This window comes from Drosophila biarmipes, chromosome 2L, assembly GCF_025231255.1.
Source record: "Drosophila biarmipes strain raj3 chromosome 2L, RU_DBia_V1.1, whole genome shotgun sequence".
NCBI lineage: Eukaryota > Metazoa > Arthropoda > Insecta > Diptera > Drosophilidae > Drosophila > Drosophila biarmipes.
The window spans coordinates 23,685,351-23,707,760 of record NC_066612.1 but is presented as its reverse complement, the minus strand read 5'-3'; the positions used below and the strand labels follow the sequence as shown (position 1 = coordinate 23,707,760).

The window sequence follows — 22,410 nt, the reverse complement described above, 5'->3', positions numbered from 1 at the left end:
TGAAGTGCAAACTTATTTTCTTATTTTCAGGGCTTAAGATACTAAACTAAATAATTTTTTTATCGTTTTACATTCAAAAACGATAAATTAAGAAGGTAATGTGCTAGAAATGTTATGTTCTTGTTTTTGTAACCTTTTATAGCCGTATCAACTTCAAGATTGACATTCGTAACATGAATAATTACTTTAAAAAAACATTTTAAAATAAGATTTCTAGAAATATTTTGTAACTTGCTAAGGAAAAATGAAGTTTGAACATTTTACTTTAAGTAATACTACAAGTCTTTATACTTATTATTACTTTAGGTATTTTTTTATTTGTTTCAAGTTGTCCCTTGGCTACATGCAAAATTGGCTGTGAGAACACACTCGGCAATAGTTTTCTGATTGTTAAAAATATAATTAACTTAAAATGTGGTATTTGTTCGATGTTTTCTTATATTTATTATGTCTTTGCTTAGCGCAGTCCAGCTTTTGGGGCATTGTTATTAATAGTTTTCACTACATTTTGCTAATATCCGTCCCATATATAAATTCCATTGAGGCCTGAGACCACACTTAAGTTAATATTAAAGAAAAAATATAAAAAGTACATGTTTTAATATTTTTCTTGTTTTTTATAAGACGTTATGCATTCCTTAGCAGCTATGTCTAATTTATAAATAGCGCTCAAAAGTTTTTATATTTTTTGTTGATGTTTGAATGTCTTATGTTGATCGTGGTTGTTCCATATAACGCTACCCTTTCTCAATACATGCCGACATTCAAAACGAAATTTGTTAAAAAACATTTGATAAAAAAAAAATAAAATATATTGTAAAAAACTAATATTATATATTAGCTTTATCTAATATTTCAAAATACTCTAAACAATTTTCAGAAATATATACATATAGCTACAAACTGTTTATTTTGCGTCCCTATTAAAAAATATCTTGGAGGTTGCACTGCAGTTAAAATTATAAAGAAAATATATGAAATTTTGTTTATTAAACAACCAACAGATTCATTAGCCCAGTTAATATTTTTTTATGCTGCATTTAGTATTTTTTTTTATTTTTTCTGTTTGAAAGTCTTGACCATCGGTACCGCACAGCAGCTGTCACATAAAAAACCCCGGGAACTCAAATCAAAAGACAATTTCCGACTACTATTAAATTTATCAAGGCAGTACAAATTGGAAAAAATGAATTAACAATTATTCAATTCACTTAAAAAAACGGGACGGAAAATAATTTTTCTTTATTTTTATGTTAAAGCCTCCAGATAAAATTAGTATCTCATTGAATTAATTTGTGGTCCTGAAAAGGACCGATTTGTACAAATTATGTTAGCGCACTGGCAGCCAGTTGAAGCCGTCTCGACCTAAGCACGCTCGCCGCGAATGCGACGGGCCAACTGGATGTCCTTGGGCATGATGGTGACACGCTTGGCATGAATGGCACACAAGTATCTTCAAAGAGGCCTACTAGATAGGCCTCGCTAGCTTCCTGCAGAGCCATCACCGCCGAGCTCTGGAATCGCAGGTCAGTCTTGAAGTCCTGAGCGATTTCACGCACCAGACGCTGGAAAGGCAGCTTGCGGATCAGCAGCTCGGTACTCTTCTGGTATCGACGGATCTCACGCAGGGCAACAGTTCCAGGGCGGTACCGATGAGGCTTCTTCACGCCTCCGGTGGCGGGGGCGCTCTTGCGAGCGGCCTTGGTAGCCAGTTGCTTGCGTGGCGCCTTGCCACCAGTAGATTTGCGAGCGGTTTGCTTGGTACGGGCCATTTTCGAATTCACTGCTGTTCACGTTCACTTCACGTTTCAAAACACAATAAACGATAGCCGCATTTGCTACCTCCTTATATAGCAAAACGGGGAGGGTTGAAAAGAGAGGGAAGCAGAGTCCATCTCAGTTGTCGAGCGGAGAGCGAGACGAACATATCGTTCGGACTCGCTCGTGTTTCTGGGGGTTTAGGTATAAATATGAGCTCGTCGAAAATTTGGAAATAGTTCTTCAGTGACTTTCGTACCGTGCAGTGTGTTAACAGTAGAGAAGAGAAGTGAAATATGACTGGTCGTGGTAAAGGAGGCAAAGGCTTGGGAAAAGGAGGCGCCAAGCGTCATCGCAAAGTGCTGCGTGACAACATCCAGGGTATCACGAAGCCAGCTATCCGCCGTTTGGCTCGTCGTGGCGGTGTAAAACGCATCTCCGGACTTATATACGAGGAAACACGAGGCGTTCTGAAGGTGTTCTTGGAGAACGTTATCCGTGATGCCGTCACCTACACCGAACACGCCAAGAGGAAGACCGTCACCGCCATGGACGTTGTGTACGCACTGAAGAGGCAAGGCCGCACCCTGTACGGCTTCGGCGGTTAAAAAACTAGTACAGCTTGTACTTTTTCAGCAATCGGTCCTTTTCAGGACCACCATTTAAATTTCCAAAGGAGACACATTTTCCAATAATGCTTTGATTTGAAAGTTGATGCTTCATAAATAATATATGTTTATTGAACCAAAATGAAATTTGAAATGAAAGTAGTTCAGGTAGATACACATCTATTTTGTACAGGCTGTGCCGCAGATACAGCATTGACGGAAATTCGCCATTTTGCGATGAACCTCTTAGGTCTTATTCTGTCCGACTGCTATAGGACCAACGCTTATACAAAATCGACATCTGTTTCCCACACGTCCTTATACTTATTGTTTTAATAATATGGTATTAGTATTGAAAATTCTTCAATTCTTTGGTAACACCTTGGTCGTCCTGAAAAGGACGGTTGGGTTTGTTTATGTTTGTTTATGTACAAGTATGTATCAAATGTTTAAGCCTTCTTCTCGGTCTTTTTGGGCAACAGAACAGCCTGTATGTTGGGCAACACTCCACCCTGGGCAATGGTGACGCCGGAGAGCAGCTTGTTCAACTCCTCGTCGTTGCGGATGGCCAGCTGCAGATGACGCGGGATAATCCTAGTCTTCTTGTTGTCACGAGCAGCATTTCCAGCCAACTCGAGAACCTCAGCGGCCAGATATTCCATCACAGCAGCCAGGTAAACTGGAGCGCCGGCACCAACTCGCTCGGCATAGTTGCCCTTGCGGAGCAGACGGTGAATACGGCCTACTGGGAACTGAAGACCGGCACGGTTGGAGCGGGACTTCGCCTTTCCCTTCACTTTGCCACCCTTTCCACGACCAGACATTTTGCTTTACGAGTATTTCACTTAGTTCACTTTACACACTAAAAACGAATGCTCGACGAGCCCCGGGTAGCCACATATTTATACTTTTCCGTCTGCCTGCGCGTTCAGTTAGGGGTGGGTGCCCCAGACCTGAAAACATGGCTCGAGAAAAAGTATAAAGTTGAACGCGCTTGGGCACCATTATGATCAGTGAGTTGTGTTTGTGAAATCATAAGTGAAGTGAATAATGCCGCCGAAAACTAGTGGAAAGGCAGCCAAGAAGGCTGGCAAAGCCCAGAAGAACATCACCAAGAGCGACAAGAAGAAGAAGCGCAAGAGGAAGGAGAGCTACGCCATCTACATTTACAAGGTCCTGAAGCAGGTCCACCCCGACACGGGCATTTCGTCGAAGGCGATGAGCATCATGAACAGCTTTGTGAATGATATCTTCGAACGCATTGCTGCCGAGGCTTCTCGTCTGGCTCACTACAACAAGCGCTCGACTATCACCAGTCGGGAGATCCAAACGGCTGTTCGCCTACTTCTGCCCGGAGAGTTGGCGAAGCACGCCGTCAGTGAGGGAACCAAGGCTGTCACCAAGTACACCAGCTCCAAGTAATTTTCTCCTGCTGCGTATGGGGAGGAAGATCCAAAAAGGCCCTTTTCAGGGCCACAACATATTTAACCAAAGAAACTAAATTTTCAGCTTGCCGTTTGCCAATAAAATGCGTGATAAAAATTCAATTTATGTTTTTTTCTGAAGAACTTTGGAGCCATATATACTTTCCATTTAGATACTCTGGTAAAGCAGCTAAAATTAATGCGGCTACAAGGGTACACTTATAATTATTTGTATTAAGACACAAGTTATGACATATTCTTATTACATATTTCTTTTTTAATCATAAACTAATCGAGTCCAATCAAATGTGGAAAAATGCGAATGGCCATAAAATAATCGGATAAGTGAATTGAAAGTTTCTTTCTCCTGTAAACGAACGTTGTAGCCCTGAAAAGGGCTTGTTTAAATTTCAGATTTCAAAATCTAAAATTACGATTGCGAGCATGTACCAGGTACTGTACTTTTTCACAATTTACTTCTTGGCAGCCGTAGTCTTGGCTTTCGGTTTCTTAGCGGTAGCAGGCGCCGCTGCTTTCTTCACCGCCTTTTTGGGCTTAGCAGAGGCCGCTGGCTTGGCCTTTGCTGCTTTTGCTGCCTTCGGCTTCACTGCGGTCGACTTGGCCTTCGCTGCTGCTGGCTTCGCCTTCACGGTTCCAGTTTTCTTTGCATCCTTGGCCTTCGCCTTCTCTGTTTTCTTCTTCTCTGCGGTCTTTTTGGTGGCCACAGCCTTCTTAGCCTTGGGCTTCTTGTCGGTAGCTGCGGCGGCAACTTTCTTGGCGGTGGCTCCGGTCTTTTTGACGGCTACCTTCTTGCTTTTCACCTTCTTCTCAGCAGACGCAGGCTTCGGCTTCGGATCCTTCTTGGCGGAGGCCGACAGTTTGAATGAACCAGACGCGCCTTTTCCCTTTGTTTGGATCAACTTTCCATTGACCACGGCAGATTTCAAGTATTTCTTTATGAATGGAGCCAGCTTCTGGGCATCGCATTTGTAGGTGGCGGTGATGTATTTCTTGATTGCCAGAAGAGATGAGCCACCTCGTTCCTTCAAATTCTTGATAGAAGCGTCCACCATTTGTTGAGTTGGCGGATGCGATGGCGGGGCAGCGGCCTTCTTTGCTTTTAAGGCAGCGGAACCAGATGCCTTTTTGGTGGCCAGCTTCTTCTCAACTGGCGCTGGGGGAGCAGCCACTGGGGAAGCGGACGTTGCAACTGCAGAATCAGACATTTTTTTTCACTAAACTACACTTTTTTGTATAGAAAACGGAGCGCGCGCTTGTGACCAACCTGCTTCGTTCGAATGAGAATCGAGGAGGAGAGCACTTCAACTGTGAGTCTGGCATCAGTCATTTGCTCTGCTAATTTTTGCTTGAAGTGCAAACTTATTTTCTTATTTTCAGGGCTTAAGATACTAAAACTAAATAATTTTTTTATCGTTTTACATTCAAAAACGATAAATTAAGAAGGTAATGTGCTAGAAATGTTATGTTCTTGTTTTTGTAACCTTTTATAGCCGTATCAACTTCAAGATTGACATTCGTAACATGAATAATTACTTTAAAAAAACATTTTAAAATAAGATTTCTAGAAATATTTTGTAACTTGCTAAGGAAAAATGAAGTTTGAACATTTTACTTTAAGTAATACTACAAGTCTTTATACTTATTATTACTTTAGGTATTTTTTTATTTGTTTCAAGTTGTCCCTTGGCTACATGCAAAATTGGCTGTGAGAACACACTCGGCAATAGTTTTCTGATTGTTAAAAATATAATTAACTTAAAATGTGGTATTTGTTCGATGTTTTCTTATATTTATTATGTCTTTGCTTAGCGCAGTCCAGCTTTTGGGGCATTGTTATTAATAGTTTTCACTACATTTTGCTAATATCCGTCCCATATATAAATTCCATTGAGGCCTGAGACCACACTTAAGTTAATATTAAAGAAAAAATATAAAAAGTACATGTTTTAATATTTTTCTTGTTTTTTATAAGACGTTATGCATTCCTTAGCAGCTATGTCTAATTTATAAATAGCGCTCAAAAGTTTTTATATTTTTTGTTGATGTTTGAATGTCTTATGTTGATCGTGGTTGTTCCATATAACGCTACCCTTTCTCAATACATGCCGACATTCAAAACGAAATTTGTTAAAAAACATTTGATAAAAAAAAAATAAAATATATTGTAAAAAACTAATATTATATATTAGCTTTATCTAATATTTCAAAATACTCTAAACAATTTTCAGAAATATATACATATAGCTACAAACTGTTTATTTTGCGTCCCTATTAAAAAATATCTTGGAGGTTGCACTGCAGTTAAAATTATAAAGAAAATATATGAAATTTTGTTTATTAAACAACCAACAGATTCATTAGCCCAGTTAATATTTTTTTATGCTGCATTTAGTATTTTTTTTTATTTTTTCTGTTTGAAAGTCTTGACCATCGGTACCGCACAGCAGCTGTCACATAAAAAACCCCGGGAACTCAAATCAAAAGACAATTTCCGACTACTATTAAATTTATCAAGGCAGTACAAATTGGAAAACATGAATTAACAATTATTCAATTCACTTAAAAAAACGGGACGGAAAATAATTTTTCTTTATTTTTATGTTAAAGCCTCCAGATAAAATTAGTATCTCATTGAATTAATTTGTGGTCCTGAAAAGGACCGATTTGTACAAATTATGTTAGCGCACTGGCAGCCAGTTGAAGCCGTCTCGACCTAAGCACGCTCGCCGCGAATGCGACGGGCCAACTGGATGTCCTTGGGCATGATGGTGACACGCTTGGCATGAATGGCACACAAGTTGGTATCTTCAAAGAGGCCTACTAGATAGGCCTCGCTAGCTTCCTGCAGAGCCATCACCGCCGAGCTCTGGAATCGCAGGTCAGTCTTGAAGTCCTGAGCGATTTCACGCACCAGACGCTGGAAAGGCAGCTTGCGGATCAGCAGCTCGGTACTCTTCTGGTATCGACGGATCTCACGCAGGGCAACAGTTCCAGGGCGGTACCGATGAGGCTTCTTCACGCCTCCGGTGGCGGGAGCGCTCTTGCGAGCGGCCTTAGTAGCCAGTTGCTTACGTGGCGCCTTGCCACCAGTCGATTTGCGAGCGGTTTGCTTGGTACGGGCCATTTTCGAATTCACTGCTGTTCACGTTCACTTCACGTTTCAAAACACAATAAACGATAGCCGCATTTGCTACCTCCTTATATAGCAAAACGGGGAGGGTTGAAAAGAGAGGGAAGCAGAGTCCATCTCAGTTGTCGAGCGGAGAGCGAGACGAACATATCTTTCGGACTCGCTCGTGTTTCTGGGGGTTTAGGTATAAATATGAGCTCGTCGAAAATTTGGAAATAGTTCTTCAGTGACTTTCGTACCGTGCAGTGTGTTAACAGTAGAGAAGAGAAGTGAAATATGACTGGTCGTGGTAAAGGAGGCAAAGGCTTGGGAAAAGGAGGCGCCAAGCGTCACCGCAAAGTGCTGCGTGACAACATCCAGGGTATCACGAAGCCAGCTATCCGCCGTTTGGCTCGTCGTGGCGGTGTAAAACGCATCTCCGGACTTATATACGAGGAAACACGAGGCGTTCTGAAGGTGTTCTTGGAGAACGTTATCCGTGATGCCGTCACCTACACCGAACACGCCAAGAGGAAGACCGTCACCGCCATGGACGTTGTGTACGCACTGAAGAGGCAAGGCCGCACCCTGTACGGCTTCGGCGGTTAAAAAACTAGTACAGCTTGTACTTTTTCAGCAATCGGTCCTTTTCAGGACCACCATTTAAATTTCCAAAGAGACACATTTTCCAATAATGCTTTGATTTGAAAGTTGATGCTTCATAAATAATATATGTTTATTGAACCAAAATGAAATTTGAAATGAAAGTGGTTCAGGTAGATACACATCTATTTTGTACAGGCTGTGCCGCAGATACAGCATTGACGGAAATTCGCCATTTTGCGATGAACCTCTTACGTCTTATTTCTGGCCGACTGCTATAGGACCAACGCTTATACAAAATCGACATCTGTTTCCCACACGTTCTTATACTTATTGTTTTAATAATATGGTATTAGTATTGAAAATTCTTCAATTCTTTGGTAACACCTTGGTCGTCCTGAAAAGGACGGTTGGGTTTGTTTATGTTTGTTTATGTACAAGTATGTATCAAACGTTTAAGCCTTCTTCTCGGTCTTTTTGGGCAACAGAACAGCCTGTATGTTGGGCAACACTCCACCCTGGGCAATGGTGACGCCGGAGAGCAGCTTGTTCAACTCCTCGTCGTTGCGGATGGCCAGCTGCAGATGACGCGGGATAATCCTAGTCTTCTTGTTGTCACGAGCAGCATTTCCAGCCAACTCGAGAACCTCAGCGGCCAGATATTCCATCACAGCAGCCAGGTAAACTGGAGCGCCGGCACCAACTCGCTCGGCATAGTTGCCCTTGCGGAGCAGACGGTGAATACGGCCTACTGGGAACTGAAGACCGGCACGGTTGGAGCGGGACTTCGCCTTTCCCTTCACTTTGCCACCTTTTCCACGACCAGACATTTTGCTTTACGAGTATTTCACTTTACACACTAAAAACGAATGCTCGACGAGCCCCGGGTAGCCACATATTTATACTTTTCCGTCTGCCTGCGCGTTCAGTTAGGGGTGGGTGCCCCAGACCTGAAAACATGGCTCGAGAAAAAGTATAAAGTTGAACGCGCTTGGGCACCATTATGATCAGTGAGTTGTGTTTGTGAAATCATAAGTGAAGTGAATAATGCCGCCGAAAACTAGTGGAAAGGCAGCCAAGAAGGCTGGCAAAGCCCAGAAGAACATCACCAAGAGCGACAAGAAGAAGAAGCGCAAGAGGAAGGAGAGCTACGCCATCTACATTTACAAGGTCCTGAAGCAGGTCCACCCCGACACGGGCATTTCGTCGAAGGCGATGAGCATCATGAACAGCTTTGTGAATGATATCTTCGAACGCATTGCTGCCGAGGCTTCTCGTCTGGCTCACTACAACAAGCGCTCGACTATCACCAGTCGGGAGATCCAAACGGCTGTTCGCCTACTTCTGCCCGGAGAGTTGGCGAAGCACGCCGTCAGTGAGGGAACCAAGGCTGTCACCAAGTACACCAGCTCCAAGTAATTTTCTCCTGCTGCGTATGGGGAGGAAGATCCAAAAAGGCCCTTTTCAGGGCCACAACATATTTAACCAAAGAAACTAAATTTTCAGCTTGCCGTTTGCCAATAAAATGCGTGATAAAAATTCAATTTATGTTTTTTTCTGAAGAACTTTGGAGCCATATATACTTTCCATTTAGATACTCTGGTAAAGCAGCTAAAATTAATGCGGCTACAAGGGTACACTTATAATTATTTGTATTAAGACACAAGTTATGACATATTCTTATTACATATTTCTTTTTTAATCATAAACTAATCGAGTCCAATCAAATGTGGAAAAATGCGAATGGCCATAAAATAATCGGATAAGTGAATTGAAAGTTTCTTTCTCCTGTAAACGAACGTTGTAGCCCTGAAAAGGGCTTGTTTAAATTTCAGATTTCAAAATCTAAAATTACGATTGCGAGCATGTACCAGGTACTGTACTTTTTCACAATTTACTTCTTGGCAGCCGTAGTCTTGGCTTTCGGTTTCTTAGCGGTAGCAGGCGCCGCTGCTTTCTTCACCGCCTTTTTGGGCTTAGCAGAGGCCGCTGGCTTGGCCTTTGCTGCTTTTGCTGCCTTCGGCTTCACTGCGGTCGACTTGGCCTTCGCTGCTGCTGGCTTCGCCTTCACGGTTCCAGTTTTCTTTGCATCCTTGGCCTTCGCCTTCTCTGTTTTCTTCTTCTCTGCGGTCTTTTTGGTGGCCACAGCCTTCTTAGCCTTGGGCTTCTTGTCGGTAGCTGCGGCGGCAACTTTCTTGGCGGTGGCTCCGGTCTTTTTGACGGCTACCTTCTTGCTTTTCACCTTCTTCTCAGCAGACGCAGGCTTCGGATCCTTCTTGGCGGAGGCCGACAGTTTGAATGAACCAGACGCGCCTTTTCCCTTTGTTTGGATCAACTTTCCATTGACCACGGCAGATTTCAAGTATTTCTTTATGAATGGAGCCAGCTTCTGGGCATCGCATTTGTAGGTGGCGGTGACGTATTTCTTGATTGCCAGAAGAGATGAGCCACCTCGTTCCTTCAAATTCTTGATAGAAGCGTCCACCATTTGTTGAGTTGGCGGATGCGATGGCGGGGCAGCGGCCTTCTTTGCTTTTAAGGCAGCGGAACCAGATGCCTTTTTGGTGGCCAGCTTCTTCTCAACTGGCGCTGGGGGAGCAGCCACTGGGGAAGCGGACGTTGCAACTGCAGAATCAGACATTTTTTTTCACTAAACTACACTTTTTTGTATAGAAAACGGAGCGCGCGCTTGTGACCAACCTGCTTCGTTCGAATGAGAATCGAGGAGGAGAGCACTTCAACTGTGAGTCTGGCATCAGTCATTTGCTCTGCTAATTTTTGCTTGAAGTGCAAACTTATTTTCTTATTTTCAGGGCTTAAGATACTAAACTAAATAATTTTTTTATCGTTTTACATTCAAAAACGATAAATTAAGAAGGTAATGTGCTAGAAATGTTATGTTCTTGTTTTTGTAACCTTTTATAGCCGTATCAACTTCAAGATTGACATTCGTAACATGAATAATTACTTTAAAAAAACATTTTAAAATAAGATTTCTAGAAATATTTTGTAACTTGCTAAGGAAAAATGAAGTTTGAACATTTTACTTTAAGTAATACTACAAGTCTTTATACTTATTATTACTTTAGGTATTTTTTTATTTGTTTCAAGTTGTCCCTTGGCTACATGCAAAATTGGCTGTGAGAACACACTCGGCAATAGTTTTCTGATTGTTAAAAATATAATTAACTTAAAATGTGGTATTTGTTCGATGTTTTCTTATATTTATTATGTCTTTGCTTAGCGCAGTCCAGCTTTTGGGGCATTGTTATTAATAGTTTTCACTACATTTTGCTAATATCCGTCCCATATATAAATTCCATTGAGGCCTGAGACCACACTTAAGTTAATATTAAAGAAAAAATATAAAAAGTACATGTTTTAATATTTTTCTTGTTTTTTATAAGACGTTATGCATTCCTTAGCAGCTATGTCTAATTTATAAATAGCGCTCAAAAGTTTTTATATTTTTTGTTGATGTTTGAATGTCTTATGTTGATCGTGGTTGTTCCATATAACGCTACCCTTTCTCAATACATGCCGACATTCAAAACGAAATTTGTTAAAAAACATTTGATAAAAAAAAAATAAAATATATTGTAAAAAACTAATATTATATATTAGCTTTATCTAATATTTCAAAATACTCTAAACAATTTTCAGAAATATATACATATAGCTACAAACTGTTTATTTTGCGTCCCTATTAAAAAATATCTTGGAGGTTGCACTGCAGTTAAAATTATAAAGAAAATATATGAAATTTTGTTTATTAAACAACCAACAGATTCATTAGCCCAGTTAATATTTTTTTATGCTGCATTTAGTATTTTTTTTTATTTTTTCTGTTTGAAAGTCTTGACCATCGGTACCGCACAGCAGCTGTCACATAAAAAACCCCGGGAACTCAAATCAAAAGACAATTTCCGACTACTATTAAATTTATCAAGGCAGTACAAATTGGAAAAAATGAATTAACAATTATTCAATTCACTTAAAAAAACGGGACGGAAAATAATTTTTCTTTATTTTTATGTTAAAGCCTCCAGATAAAATTAGTATCTCATTGAATTAATTTGTGGTCCTGAAAAGGACCGATTTGTACAAATTATGTTAGCGCACTGGCAGCCAGTTGAAGCCGTCTCGACCTAAGCACGCTCGCCGCGAATGCGACGGGCCAACTGGATGTCCTTGGGCATGATGGTGACACGCTTGGCATGAATGGCACACAAGTTGGTATCTTCAAAGAGGCCTACTAGATAGGCCTCGCTAGCTTCCTGCAGAGCCATCACCGCCGAGCTCTGGAATCGCAGGTCAGTCTTGAAGTCCTGAGCGATTTCACGCACCAGACGCTGGAAAGGCAGCTTGCGGATCAGCAGCTCGGTACTCTTCTGGTATCGACGGATCTCACGCAGGGCAACAGTTCCAGGGCGGTACCGATGAGGCTTCTTCACGCCTCCGGTGGCGGGAGCGCTCTTGCGAGCGGCCTTAGTAGCCAGTTGCTTACGTGGCGCCTTGCCACCAGTCGATTTGCGAGCGGTTTGCTTGGTACGGGCCATTTTCGAATTCACTGCTGTTCACGTTCACTTCACGTTTCAAAACACAATAAACGATAGCCGCATTTGCTACCTCCTTATATAGCAAAACGGGGAGGGTTGAAAAGAGAGGGAAGCAGAGTCCATCTCAGTTGTCGAGCGGAGAGCGAGACGAACATATCTTTCGGACTCGCTCGTGTTTCTGGGGGTTTAGGTATAAATATGAGCTCGTCGAAAATTTGGAAATAGTTCTTCAGTGACTTTCGTACCGTGCAGTGTGTTAACAGTAGAGAAGAGAAGTGAAATATGACTGGTCGTGGTAAAGGAGGCAAAGGCTTGGGAAAAGGAGGCGCCAAGCGTCACCGCAAAGTGCTGCGTGACAACATCCAGGGTATCACGAAGCCAGCTATCCGCCGTTTGGCTCGTCGTGGCGGTGTAAAACGCATCTCCGGACTTATATACGAGGAAACACGAGGCGTTCTGAAGGTGTTCTTGGAGAACGTTATCCGTGATGCCGTCACCTACACCGAACACGCCAAGAGGAAGACCGTCACCGCCATGGACGTTGTGTACGCACTGAAGAGGCAAGGCCGCACCCTGTACGGCTTCGGCGGTTAAAAAACTAGTACAGCTTGTACTTTTTCAGCAATCGGTCCTTTTCAGGACCACCATTTAAATTTCCAAAGAGACACATTTTCCAATAATGCTTTGATTTGAAAGTTGATGCTTCATAAATAATATATGTTTATTGAACCAAAATGAAATTTGAAATGAAAGTGGTTCAGGTAGATACACATCTATTTTGTACAGGCTGTGCCGCAGATACAGCATTGACGGAAATTCGCCATTTTGCGATGAACCTCTTACGTCTTATTTCTGGCCGACTGCTATAGGACCAACGCTTATACAAAATCGACATCTGTTTCCCACACGTTCTTATACTTATTGTTTTAATAATATGGTATTAGTATTGAAAATTCTTCAATTCTTTGGTAACACCTTGGTCGTCCTGAAAAGGACGGTTGGGTTTGTTTATGTTTGTTTATGTACAAGTATGTATCAAACGTTTAAGCCTTCTTCTCGGTCTTTTTGGGCAACAGAACAGCCTGTATGTTGGGCAACACTCCACCCTGGGCAATGGTGACGCCGGAGAGCAGCTTGTTCAACTCCTCGTCGTTGCGGATGGCCAGCTGCAGATGACGCGGGATAATCCTAGTCTTCTTGTTGTCACGAGCAGCATTTCCAGCCAACTCGAGAACCTCAGCGGCCAGATATTCCATCACAGCAGCCAGGTAAACTGGAGCGCCGGCACCAACTCGCTCGGCATAGTTGCCCTTGCGGAGCAGACGGTGAATACGGCCTACTGGGAACTGAAGACCGGCACGGTTGGAGCGGGACTTCGCCTTTCCCTTCACTTTGCCACCTTTTCCACGACCAGACATTTTGCTTTACGAGTATTTCACTTTACACACTAAAAACGAATGCTCGACGAGCCCCGGGTAGCCACATATTTATACTTTTCCGTCTGCCTGCGCGTTCAGTTAGGGGTGGGTGCCCCAGACCTGAAAACATGGCTCGAGAAAAAGTATAAAGTTGAACGCGCTTGGGCACCATTATGATCAGTGAGTTGTGTTTGTGAAATCATAAGTGAAGTGAATAATGCCGCCGAAAACTAGTGGAAAGGCAGCCAAGAAGGCTGGCAAAGCCCAGAAGAACATCACCAAGAGCGACAAGAAGAAGAAGCGCAAGAGGAAGGAGAGCTACGCCATCTACATTTACAAGGTCCTGAAGCAGGTCCACCCCGACACGGGCATTTCGTCGAAGGCGATGAGCATCATGAACAGCTTTGTGAATGATATCTTCGAACGCATTGCTGCCGAGGCTTCTCGTCTGGCTCACTACAACAAGCGCTCGACTATCACCAGTCGGGAGATCCAAACGGCTGTTCGCCTACTTCTGCCCGGAGAGTTGGCGAAGCACGCCGTCAGTGAGGGAACCAAGGCTGTCACCAAGTACACCAGCTCCAAGTAATTTTCTCCTGCTGCGTATGGGGAGGAAGATCCAAAAAGGCCCTTTTCAGGGCCACAACATATTTAACCAAAGAAACTAAATTTTCAGCTTGCCGTTTGCCAATAAAATGCGTGATAAAAGTTCAATTTGTGTTTTTTTCTGAAGAACTTTGGAGCCATATATACTTTCCATTTAGATACTCTGGTAAAGCAGCTAAAATTAATGCGGCTACAAGGGTACACTTATAATTATTTGTATTAAGACACAAGTTATGACATATTCTTATTACATATTTCTTTTTTAATCATAAACTAATCGAGTCCAATTAAATGTGGAAAAATGCGAATGTAAACGAACGTTGTAGCCCTGAAAAGGGCTTGTTTAAATTTCAGATTTCAAAATCTAAAATTACGATTGCGAGCATGTACCAGGTACTGTACTTTTTCACAATTTACTTCTTGGCAGCCGTAGTCTTGGCTTTCGGTTTCTTAGCGGTAGCAGGCGCCGCTGCTTTCTTCACCGCCTTTTTGGGCTTAGCAGAGGCCGCTGGCTTGGCCTTTGCTGCTTTTGCTGCCTTCGGCTTCACTGCGGTCGACTTGGCCTTCGCTGCTGCTGGCTTCGCCTTCACGGTTCCAGTTTTCTTTGCATCCTTGGCCTTCGCCTTCTCTGTTTTCTTCTTCTCTGCGGTCTTTTTGGTGGCCACAGCCTTCTTAGCCTTGGGCTTCTTGTCGGTAGCTGCGGCGGCAACTTTCTTGGCGGTGGCTCCGGTCTTTTTGACGGCTACCTTCTTGCTTTTCACCTTCTTCTCAGCAGACGCAGGCTTCGGCTTCGGATCCTTCTTGGCGGAGGCCGACAGTTTGAATGAACCAGACGCGCCTTTTCCCTTTGTTTGGATCAACTTTCCATTGACCACGGCAGATTTCAAGTATTTCTTTATGAATGGAGCCAGCTTCTGGGCATCGCATTTGTAGGTGGCGGTGACGTATTTCTTGATTGCCAGAAGAGATGAGCCACCTCGTTCCTTCAAATTCTTGATAGAAGCGTCCACCATTTGTTGAGTTGGCGGATGCGATGGCGGGGCAGCGGCCTTCTTTGCTTTTAAGGCAGCGGAACCAGATGCCTTTTTGGTGGCCAGCTTCTTCTCAACTGGCGCTGGGGGAGCAGCCACTGGGGAAGCGGACGTTGCAACTGCAGAATCAGACATTTTTTTTCACTAAACTACACTTTTTTGTATAGAAAACGGAGCGCGCGCTTGTGACCAACCTGCTTCGTTCGAATGAGAATCGAGGAGGAGAGCACTTCAACTGTGAGTCTGGCATCAGTCATTTGCTCTGCTAATTTTTGCTTGAAGTGCAAACTTATTTTCTTATTTTCAGGGCTTAAGATACTAAACTAAATAATTTTTTTATCGTTTTACATTCAAAAACGATAAATTAAGAAGGTAATGTGCTAGAAATGTTATGTTCTTGTTTTTGTAACCTTTTATAGCCGTATCAACTTCAAGATTGACATTCGTAACATGAATAATTACTTTAAAAAAACTTTTTAAAATAAGATTTCTAGAAATATTTTGTAACTTGCTAAGGAAAAATGAAGTTTGAACATTTTACTTTAAGTAATACTACAAGTCTTTATACTTATTATTACTTTAGGTATTTTTTTATTTGTTTCAAGTTGTCCCTTGGCTACATGCAAAATTGGCTGTGAGAACACACTCGGCAATAGTTTTCTGATTGTTAAAAATATAATTAACTTAAAATGTGGTATTTGTTCGATGTTTTCTTATATTTATTATGTCTTTGCTTAGCGCAGTCCAGCTTTTGGGGCATTGTTATTAATAGTTTTCACTACATTTTGCTAATATCCGTCCCATATATAAATTCCATTGAGGCCTGAGACCACACTTAAGTTAATATTAAAGAAAAAATATAAAAAGTACATGTTTTAATATTTTTCTTGTTTTTTATAAGACGTTATGCATTCCTTAGCAGCTATGTCTAATTTATAAATAGCGCTCAAAAGTTTTTATATTTTTTGTTGATGTTTGAATGTCTTATGTTGATCGTGGTTGTTCCATATAACGCTACCCTTTCTCAATACATGCCGACATTCAAAACGAAATTTGTTAAAAAACATTTGATAAAAAAAAAATAAAATATATTGTAAAAAACTAATATTATATATTAGCTTTATCTAATATTTCAAAATACTCTAAACAATTTTCAGAAATATATACATATAGCTACAAACTGTTTATTTTGCGTCCCTATTAAAAAATATCTTGGAGGTTGCACTGCAGTTAAAATTATAAAGAAAATATATGAAATTTTGTTTATTAAACAACCAACAGATTCATTAGCCCAGTTAATATTTTTTTATGCTGCATTTAGTATTTTTTTTTATTTTTTCTGTTTGAAAGTCTTGACCATCGGTACCGCACAGCAGCTGTCACATAAAAAACCCCGGGAACTCAAATCAAAAGACAATTTCCGACTACTATTAAATTTATCAAGGCAGTACAAATTGGAAAAAATGAATTAACAATTATTCAATTCACTTAAAAAAACGGGACGGAAAATAATTTTTCTTTATTTTTATGTTAAAGCCTCCAGATAAAATTAGTATCTCATTGAATTAATTTGTGGTCCTGAAAAGGACCGATTTGTACAAATTATGTTAGCGCACTGGCAGCCAGTTGAAGCCGTCTCGACCTAAGCACGCTCGCCGCGAATGCGACGGGCCAACTGGATGTCCTTGGGCATGATGGTGACACGCTTGGCATGAATGGCACACAAGTATCTTCAAAGAGGCCTACTAGATAGGCCTCGCTAGCTTCCTGCAGAGCCATCACCGCCGAGCTCTGGAATCGCAGGTCAGTCTTGAAGTCCTGAGCGATTTCACGCACCAGACGCTGGAAAGGCAGCTTGCGGATCAGCAGCTCGGTACTCTTCTGGTATCGACGGATCTCACGCAGGGCAACAGTTCCAGGGCGGTACCGATGAGGCTTCTTCACGCCTCCGGTGGCGGGGGCGCTCTTGCGAGCGGCCTTGGTAGCCAGTTGCTTGCGTGGCGCCTTGCCACCAGTAGATTTGCGAGCGGTTTGCTTGGTACGGGCCATTTTCGAATTCACTGCTGTTCACGTTCACTTCACGTTTCAAAACACAATAAACGATAGCCGCATTTGCTACCTCCTTATATAGCAAAACGGGGAGGGTTGAAAAGAGAGGGAAGCAGAGTCCATCTCAGTTGTCGAGCGGAGAGCGAGACGAACATATCGTTCGGACTCGCTCGTGTTTCTGGGGGTTTAGGTATAAATATGAGCTCGTCGAAAATTTGGAAATAGTTCTTCAGTGACTTTCGTACCGTGCAGTGTGTTAACAGTAGAGAAGAGAAGTGAAATATGACTGGTCGTGGTAAAGGAGGCAAAGGCTTGGGAAAAGGAGGCGCCAAGCGTCATCGCAAAGTGCTGCGTGACAACATCCAGGGTATCACGAAGCCAGCTATCCGCCGTTTGGCTCGTCGTGGCGGTGTAAAACGCATCTCCGGACTTATATACGAGGAAACACGAGGCGTTCTGAAGGTGTTCTTGGAGAACGTTATCCGTGATGCCGTCACCTACACCGAACACGCCAAGAGGAAGACCGTCACCGCCATGGACGTTGTGTACGCACTGAAGAGGCAAGGCCGCACCCTGTACGGCTTCGGCGGTTAAAAAACTAGTACAGCTTGTACTTTTTCAGCAATCGGTCCTTTTCAGGACCACCATTTAAATTTCCAAAGGAGACACATTTTCCAATAATGCTTTGATTTGAAAGTTGATGCTTCATAAATAATATATGTTTATTGAACCAAAATGAAATTTGAAATGAAAGTAGTTCAGGTAGATACACATCTATTTTGTACAGGCTGTGCCGCAGATACAGCATTGACGGAAATTCGCCATTTTGCGATGAACCTCTTAGGTCTTATTCTGTCCGACTGCTATAGGACCAACGCTTATACAAAATCGACATCTGTTTCCCACACGTCCTTATACTTATTGTTTTAATAATATGGTATTAGTATTGAAAATTCTTCAATTCTTTGGTAACACCTTGGTCGTCCTGAAAAGGACGGTTGGGTTTGTTTATGTTTGTTTATGTACAAGTATGTATCAAATGTTTAAGCCTTCTTCTCGGTCTTTTTGGGCAACAGAACAGCCTGTATGTTGGGCAACACTCCACCCTGGGCAATGGTGACGCCGGAGAGCAGCTTGTTCAACTCCTCGTCGTTGCGGATGGCCAGCTGCAGATGACGCGGGATAATCCTAGTCTTCTTGTTGTCACGAGCAGCATTTCCAGCCAACTCGAGAACCTCAGCGGCCAGATATTCCATCACAGCAGCCAGGTAAACTGGAGCGCCGGCACCAACTCGCTCGGCATAGTTGCCCTTGCGGAGCAGACGGTGAATACGGCCTACTGGGAACTGAAGACCGGCACGGTTGGAGCGGGACTTCGCCTTTCCCTTCACTTTGCCACCCTTTCCACGACCAGACATTTTGCTTTACGAGTATTTCACTTAGTTCACTTTACACACTAAAAACGAATGCTCGACGAGCCCCGGGTAGCCACATATTTATACTTTTCCGTCTGCCTGCGCGTTCAGTTAGGGGTGGGTGCCCCAGACCTGAAAACATGGCTCGAGAAAAAGTATAAAGTTGAACGCGCTTGGGCACCATTATGATCAGTGAGTTGTGTTTGTGAAATCATAAGTGAAGTGAATAATGCCGCCGAAAACTAGTGGAAAGGCAGCCAAGAAGGCTGGCAAAGCCCAGAAGAACATCACCAAGAGCGACAAGAAGAAGAAGCGCAAGAGGAAGGAGAGCTACGCCATCTACATTTACAAGGTCCTGAAGCAGGTCCACCCCGACACGGGCATTTCGTCGAAGGCGATGAGCATCATGAACAGCTTTGTGAATGATATCTTCGAACGCATTGCTGCCGAGGCTTCTCGTCTGGCTCACTACAACAAGCGCTCGACTATCACCAGTCGGGAGATCCAAACGGCTGTTCGCCTACTTCTGCCCGGAGAGTTGGCGAAGCACGCCGTCAGTGAGGGAACCAAGGCTGTCACCAAGTACACCAGCTCCAAGTAATTTTCTCCTGCTGCGTATGGGGAGGAAGATCCAAAAAGGCCCTTTTCAGGGCCACAACATATTTAACCAAAGAAACTAAATTTTCAGCTTGCCGTTTGCCAATAAAATGCGTGATAAAAATTCAATTTATGTTTTTTTCTGAAGAACTTTGGAGCCATATATACTTTCCATTTAGATACTCTGGTAAAGCAGCTAAAATTAATGCGGCTACAAGGGTACACTTATAATTATTTGTATTAAGACACAAGTTATGACATATTCTTATTACATATTTCTTTTTTAATCATAAACTAATCGAGTCCAATCAAATGTGGAAAAATGCGAATGGCCATAAAATAATCGGATAAGTGAATTGAAAGTTTCTTTCTCCTGTAAACGAACGTTGTAGCCCTGAAAAGGGCTTGTTTAAATTTCAGATTTCAAAATCTAAAATTACGATTGCGAGCATGTACCAGGTACTGTACTTTTTCACAATTTACTTCTTGGCAGCCGTAGTCTTGGCTTTCGGTTTCTTAGCGGTAGCAGGCGCCGCTGCTTTCTTCACCGCCTTTTTGGGCTTAGCAGAGGCCGCTGGCTTGGCCTTTGCTGCTTTTGCTGCCTTCGGCTTCACTGCGGTCGACTTGGCCTTCGCTGCTGCTGGCTTCGCCTTCACGGTTCCAGTTTTCTTTGCATCCTTGGCCTTCGCCTTCTCTGTTTTCTTCTTCTCTGCGGTCTTTTTGGTGGCCACAGCCTTCTTAGCCTTGGGCTTCTTGTCGGTAGCTGCGGCGGCAACTTTCTTGGCGGTGGCTCCGGTCTTTTTGACGGCTACCTTCTTGCTTTTCACCTTCTTCTCAGCAGACGCAGGCTTCGGATCCTTCTTGGCGGAGGCCGACAGTTTGAATGAACCAGACGCGCCTTTTCCCTTTGTTTGGATCAACTTTCCATTGACCACGGCAGATTTCAAGTATTTCTTTATGAATGGAGCCAGCTTCTGGGCATCGCATTTGTAGGTGGCGGTGATGTATTTCTTGATTGCCAGAAGAGATGAGCCACCTCGTTCCTTCAAATTCTTGATAGAAGCGTCCACCATTTGTTGAGTTGGCGGATGCGATGGCGGGGCAGCGGCCTTCTTTGCTTTTAAGGCAGCGGAACCAGATGCCTTTTTGGTGGCCAGCTTCTTCTCAACTGGCGCTGGGGGAGCAGCCACTGGGGAAGCGGACGTTGCAACTGCAGAATCAGACATTTTTTTTCACTAAACTACACTTTTTTGTATAGAAAACGGAGCGCGCGCTTGTGACCAACCTGCTTCGTTCGAATGAGAATCGAGGAGGAGAGCACTTCAACTGTGAGTCTGGCATCAGTCATTTGCTCTGCTAATTTTTGCTTGAAGTGCAAACTTATTTTCTTATTTTCAGGGCTTAAGATACTAAAACTAAATAATTTTTTTATCGTTTTACATTCAAAAACGATAAATTAAGAAGGTAATGTGCTAGAAATGTTATGTTCTTGTTTTTGTAACCTTTTATAGCCGTATCAACTTCAAGATTGACATTCGTAACATGAATAATTACTTTAAAAAAACATTTTAAAATAAGATTTCTAGAAATATTTTGTAACTTGCTAAGGAAAAATGAAGTTTGAACATTTTACTTTAAGTAATACTACAAGTCTTTATACTTATTATTACTTTAGGTATTTTTTTATTTGTTTCAAGTTGTCCCTTGGCTACATGCAAAATTGGCTGTGAGAACACACTCGGCAATAGTTTTCTGATTGTTAAAAATATAATTAACTTAAAATGTGGTATTTGTTCGATGTTTTCTTATATTTATTATGTCTTTGCTTAGCGCAGTCCAGCTTTTGGGGCATTGTTATTAATAGTTTTCACTACATTTTGCTAATATCCGTCCCATATATAAATTCCATTGAGGCCTGAGACCACACTTAAGTTAATATTAAAGAAAAAATATAAAAAGTACATGTTTTAATATTTTTCTTGTTTTTTATAAGACGTTATGCATTCCTTAGCAGCTATGTCTAATTTATAAATAGCGCTCAAAAGTTTTTATATTTTTTGTTGATGTTTGAATGTCTTATGTTGATCGTGGTTGTTCCATATAACGCTACCCTTTCTCAATACATGCCGACATTCAAAACGAAATTTGTTAAAAAACATTTGATAAAAAAAAAATAAAATATATTGTAAAAAACTAATATTATATATTAGCTTTATCTAATATTTCAAAATACTCTAAACAATTTTCAGAAATATATACATATAGCTACAAACTGTTTATTTTGCGTCCCTATTAAAAAATATCTTGGAGGTTGCACTGCAGTTAAAATTATAAAGAAAATATATGAAATTTTGTTTATTAAACAACCAACAGATTCATTAGCCCAGTTAATATTTTTTTATGCTGCATTTAGTATTTTTTTTTATTTTTTCTGTTTGAAAGTCTTGACCATCGGTACCGCACAGCAGCTGTCACATAAAAAACCCCGGGAACTCAAATCAAAAGACAATTTCCGACTACTATTAAATTTATCAAGGCAGTACAAATTGGAAAACATGAATTAACAATTATTCAATTCACTTAAAAAAACGGGACGGAAAATAATTTTTCTTTATTTTTATGTTAAAGCCTCCAGATAAAATTAGTATCTCATTGAATTAATTTGTGGTCCTGAAAAGGACCGATTTGTACAAATTATGTTAGCGCACTGGCAGCCAGTTGAAGCCGTCTCGACCTAAGCACGCTCGCCGCGAATGCGACGGGCCAACTGGATGTCCTTGGGCATGATGGTGACACGCTTGGCATGAATGGCACACAAGTTGGTATCTTCAAAGAGGCCTACTAGATAGGCCTCGCTAGCTTCCTGCAGAGCCATCACCGCCGAGCTCTGGAATCGCAGGTCAGTCTTGAAGTCCTGAGCGATTTCACGCACCAGACGCTGGAAAGGCAGCTTGCGGATCAGCAGCTCGGTACTCTTCTGGTATCGACGGATCTCACGCAGGGCAACAGTTCCAGGGCGGTACCGATGAGGCTTCTTCACGCCTCCGGTGGCGGGAGCGCTCTTGCGAGCGGCCTTAGTAGCCAGTTGCTTACGTGGCGCCTTGCCACCAGTCGATTTGCGAGCGGTTTGCTTGGTACGGGCCATTTTCGAATTCACTGCTGTTCACGTTCACTTCACGTTTCAAAACACAATAAACGATAGCCGCATTTGC

At 42.1% G+C, this 22,410-nt stretch overlaps 4 protein-coding genes and 2 pseudogenes across 4 annotated transcripts; 2 read left to right on the top strand and 4 right to left on the bottom strand.

Moving 5' to 3' along the window:
* Positions 1-1,365: 1,365 nt before the first annotated feature.
* On the bottom strand, positions 1,366-1,772 carry LOC127010614 (histone H3-like; annotated as a pseudogene).
* A 1,644-nt stretch (positions 1,773-3,416) lies between these two features.
* LOC127010622 (histone H2B) lies at positions 3,417-3,788 on the top strand. The gene has a single exon (XM_050884856.1). It carries the CDS (start codon positions 3,417-3,419, stop codon positions 3,786-3,788), a length of 372 nt encoding a protein of 123 aa, XP_050740813.1.
* Positions 3,789-6,500: 2,712 nt separating this feature from the next.
* LOC127010660 (uncharacterized) lies at positions 6,501-12,150 on the bottom strand. The gene is given in 2 exon segments (XM_050885054.1): positions 6,501-6,941; positions 11,672-12,150. Coding segments are annotated over 2 exon segments (828 nt in total). The 5' UTR covers positions 12,083-12,150; the 3' UTR covers positions 6,501-6,524.
* A 1,567-nt stretch (positions 12,151-13,717) lies between these two features.
* LOC127010618 (histone H2B) lies at positions 13,718-14,214 on the top strand. Its single transcript, XM_050884852.1, has one exon. It carries the CDS (start codon positions 13,718-13,720, stop codon positions 14,087-14,089), a length of 372 nt encoding a protein of 123 aa, XP_050740809.1. The 3' UTR covers positions 14,090-14,214.
* Positions 14,215-16,779: 2,565 nt separating this feature from the next.
* Positions 16,780-17,186, bottom strand: LOC127010616 (histone H3-like; annotated as a pseudogene).
* A 4,722-nt stretch (positions 17,187-21,908) lies between these two features.
* Positions 21,909-22,410, bottom strand: LOC127010613 (histone H3). The gene has a single exon (XM_050884850.1). The coding sequence runs from the start codon at positions 22,341-22,343 to the stop codon at positions 21,933-21,935; it is 411 nt and encodes a 136-aa protein (XP_050740807.1). The 5' UTR covers positions 22,344-22,410; the 3' UTR covers positions 21,909-21,932.